Below are 4,187 nucleotides of genomic sequence, written 5' to 3' on the forward strand. Positions count from 1 at the left end.
CGTCTGGAGCCTGTGCTCCACAACGGGAGAGGCCACAACAGTGAGAGGCCTGCATCCCGCAAAAAAAAAAAAAAGGTAAGAAAAAAAAAAAAAAAGGTAAGAAAAAAAAAAAAAAAGGTAAGAAAAAAAAAAAAAAATGAAAAAGACAAAAAAAAAAAAAAAAAAAAAAAAAAAAAAAAAAAAAATGAAAAAGAAAACAAGAAGAAAATTAGAGGAGATAAAATGCAAGAAATGAGGATGATTTTAAGAAGAATGGGGGCAATCAATCTATTTGAGTCATTCTTACGTAATTAAAAAAAACTAATATAACTGACACCACCCTGTAAGATATTTTAAAAAAATAGAAATCTATAAATTAAAGAAGAAAATGATGAACAGGAAAAAAATCCCACTGAGGCATATCTGAATGATCTGTAGGAATTATCCTTGTGAAGTAAGAGGTTAAGGGGTGCTATTGGACTGGTGTGGGAGTGGTCCTGCTAAAGGTGATACAAGCATGAAAATCCAAAGACAGAAAAACAGCATGGAAGACCGTTTGAAGTCAATCTACCTGAGAAAAAATAAAGTGAAAAATGAGAAAGGGGATATAAGCAAATAAAGAAAGGATTCTAGAAATGTCAAGACAATATTGTAAATATGCTTTGGGTTTCAACTGACAATAACCAGACTCAAGAGGGCATACTTAAGAAGCTATCGGCTGGAGGAAACCCAGGAAGGGTTGAAAGACCACATTGGCTCAGACCAGGGTTGCTGGTCATCCTCAGGAACCTTGGATCCAGAGGTTCCTGCACCTATTCCTTTCTTCAAGGATGCTTCTCTGGGAGTGTCAGCTTTGTCTTTGCCCACTGCAGATTTGTTTTCTAAAACTGAAAAAAAACACCAATATGTTACATCTCATGTCGTTGGTCATCTGAGAAAGTCTGATATATACGATCTAGGGGACCTATGTTAATTTAAAAAAGTCTTGGGAGGGATTTGGGTGTGGTTGCCAGCATGGGATCAGTCAGTTTCTGCGAAAGGTGGGGGTGGGGTCCTGTGAGAAGGTGAACTTTCCACAGGAACAAATGTGGAGGTTGCAGCAGTCATAAGGGGAGGGAAGATCCTGGACAAACAGGGGGAAAGCCATCATACAAGTCTGTGCTAATAAACACGGCAATCTGTGTGATGGGATCCTAATAAAACAAATTAAAAATTACATCAAAATCACCCAAGGGAAGTGGAAAACCAAAATCAATGACCATTAAAACACTAAGAACGTCACTAGTATATTACCTTCAAGAAAGTTTCCACTGCACACAGATTGACTACCTTCTGCATTTTTCATTTATAACCCTTGATTTGGTAGGGAATCAATCAATTTTTATTATTATTGCTCAGAATTCCAATCTCCCACATCTTTTTCAGAGTTTACACATTTTCTTGAGCAATCCTGACTGTTCTCTCAGCTTACATTCTCACACTTGTCCGAAAGCCAAATTGACACACCAGCCTAGGTCTTGCTCTGGGACTCATCTCTTAACTTGATTCTGGATATACCCAATTGAACATCTCCTAAGCTTAAGTTACCACCTTTCCCCTTAAACTTGCTCCTTGTCCAGTGCTCATCCATCTCCGCCCCCTCCTCCCCAAGACCTTAGCCCCAACAGGACGCCTGGGGTGGGGGTGGTGATCCTTGATGCCATATTCTAGCGGAGCCTCTACCCTCCTCGGGGCCTCACTACCCCCCACCCCCAACTCCCTCCCGCCAGGCGCCCCGCCCGCCTGCCCTCCCGCCCGCCTGCCAGGCCCGCGGACGCGCAGGCGCACTCGCCCGTTCCGCCGCTGCCCCGCCCTGCCCAGCCGCTGCGGAAGGCGCCGCGCGCAGCAACGCGCACTTCCTCTCTAGGAGTCCGAGGAGGGAGCGCAGTCTCGAAGAGCTCCTGAACTCGGCGGCCGTGCCCTTGCCAGACGGAGCAGACATGTCCGAACAAAGTAAGGATGTGTGCGACCCCAACTTTGCAGCCGAAGCCTGCAACTCCGAGGTGCACAGCAGCCCCGGGGTTCCCGGAGGACCCTCTCTGCCCGCGTCTCAGGCCGCGATCTTCCCAGGGCCGGAGAGCCCTCCCGTAGGCCCGCCCGACGCCCCTCTGGCCTCGCCGGCGCCCCAGGCCCCAAGCGAAGAGGGAGACCCGAAGGCCCTGCAGCAGGCCGCGGAGGAAGGCCGCGCCCACCAGGCCCCGAGCGCAGCGCAGCCCGGCCCGGCGCCGCCGGCCCCGGCCCAGCTGGTGCAGAAGGCGCACGAGCTCATGTGGTACGTTCTGGTCAAGGACCAGAAGAGGATGATCATCTGGTTCCCAGACATGGTGAAGGATGTCATCGGCAGTTACAAGAAGTGGTGCAGAAGCATCCTCCGGCGCACCAGCCTCATCCTTGCCCGGGTGTTCGGGCTGCACCTGAGGCTGACCAGCCTACACACCATGGAGTTCTCGCTGGTCAAAGCTCTGGAGCCCGAGGAGCTGGACAGGGTCGCTTTGAGCAACCGCATGCCGATGACAGGCCTCCTGCTGATGATTCTGAGCCTCATCTACGTGAAGGGTCGCGGCGCCCGAGAGAGTGCCGTCTGGAATGTGCTGCGCATCCTAGGGCTGAGGCCTTGGAAGAAGCACTCCACCTTCGGAGACGTGAGAAAGCTCATCACCGAGGAGTTCGTCCAGCAGAACTACCTGAAGTACCAGCGCGTCCCCCACGTCGAGCCCCCTGAGTACGAGTTCTTCTGGGGCTCCCGTGCCAGCCGTGAAATCACCAAGATGCAGATCATGGAGTTCCTGGCCAGGGTCTTTAAGAAAGACCCTCAGGCCTGGCCTTCCCGCTACAGGGAAGCACTGGAAGAGGCCAGAGCCCTGCGGGAGGCCAACCCCACTGCCCACTGCCCCCGCAACAGTGTCTCCGAGGACTAGCAAGGTCTGAAGGCAGATGGATGGTTTCTGCCCCTCACCAGGGCGGTGGATGGGTGGGGGTGGGACATTAGAGTATTCAGGATTCACAGTGCAGTATTTCACGTGTAACTTTTAAGTTTTCAGTACAGTGCTTTTATACTTTTTAATGCAATGATGTATTAATTTCAGTAATATTAGGTAGAGTGTAGGATTCATGCATGTTTGTTTATAAGTAAGCTCAGTTGGTGCTTTTGCTTTTGTGCTACCTTTCTTGAATTTTTTGTACCAGAGATGTGCTAAACTTATGAAATACATTGAGACATTTTCCATCTTATTCTTTTACATGGAACGGAGGACGTGTATTGGGTAGACTGGTCCTGGAGAGTTTGGAAGAACTCCCCAGAAAAGCTGGCCTAACCAAGAGAAAAGTCAAGACCCCTGTCTTTGTGATCTCCCTGGGCACAGGAAACATCGTGTGGAGTGTGGTGATGTGGACTGAAACGGGCGCAACATGGGCACACTTTACTAAACACAGATACAACCCCACCATGAGTAAACTTTAAAGTAAACATTAAAGATTCTTGTGATACAATCATTCATGGAAAAGTGTACTTTATCTGTTTAACAAAATATTATGGGTTGGGAATGGGAATTACAAAATGTACAGATACCACTATTTCATCTAATAGGGCAGGGACATCACTATGCATCATGACTCATAAATGTGTGAAGTGTATAGTTTTATTTTCAAAATGGAACTCACAAGTTCAATTCAGAACTTTGACAAATAGAGAAAAGTATAAAAACCAAAACAGAGTCCTAATCACATCACATAGAAATAATAAATGTTAATATTTAGAGTAATTTCCTCTCTTGCATTTCTACATTTTATGAAAAAGAATAGCTGTTTTTTTGTGGGCACTAAAAGAGTGAAGCATTGTACTAAATCCTTTATGTGTATTTTCTCTTTTTATTTAATCCTTACAACAGCCTTGTGAGGCAGGCACTTGTTACATCTGCACCATGGAGGAAATACAGGAACAAAGCAGGTAATTAACTTTCCCTAGATCATAATGTCTTCCTGTGAGGAGAGGCTAGGGTTTGGACTCAGATTGAATGAGTCCATAGCCTATACTTTTACGCGCCTGCCTCCAGCTGCTCCCCTACCTCCTGCCTTTTAGTTTCTGCCTTTAAAAAAATTCCTTGTTAGAGTCTGTACTTTTAGCTCCCTACCCCCCAATCCATTCACACAAGGCTAGGGGTTTTATTTTT

General features: G+C 47.1%; 1 protein-coding gene across 1 annotated transcript; it reads left to right on the forward strand.

Annotated features, from left to right (window-relative positions):
* Positions 1-1,874: 1,874 nt before the first annotated feature.
* On the forward strand, positions 1,875-3,510 carry NDN (necdin, MAGE family member). Its single transcript, XM_007459891.1, has one exon. The coding sequence runs from the start codon at positions 1,959-1,961 to the stop codon at positions 2,934-2,936; it is 978 nt and encodes a 325-aa protein (XP_007459953.1). The 5' UTR covers positions 1,875-1,958; the 3' UTR covers positions 2,937-3,510.
* The last annotated feature ends 677 nt before the right edge of the window (positions 3,511-4,187 follow it).

The sequence above is a fragment of the Lipotes vexillifer genome, unplaced genomic scaffold, assembly GCF_000442215.2.
Source record: "Lipotes vexillifer unplaced genomic scaffold, Lipotes_vexillifer_v1.1 scaffold360, whole genome shotgun sequence".
NCBI classification, from domain to species: domain Eukaryota; kingdom Metazoa; phylum Chordata; class Mammalia; order Artiodactyla; family Lipotidae; genus Lipotes; species Lipotes vexillifer.

Coding starts and splice junctions, on each gene's coding strand:
- NDN (XM_007459891.1), top strand. CDS start 1,959: ATGTCCGAACAAAGTAAGGATGTGTGCGACCCCAACTTTGCAGCCGAA.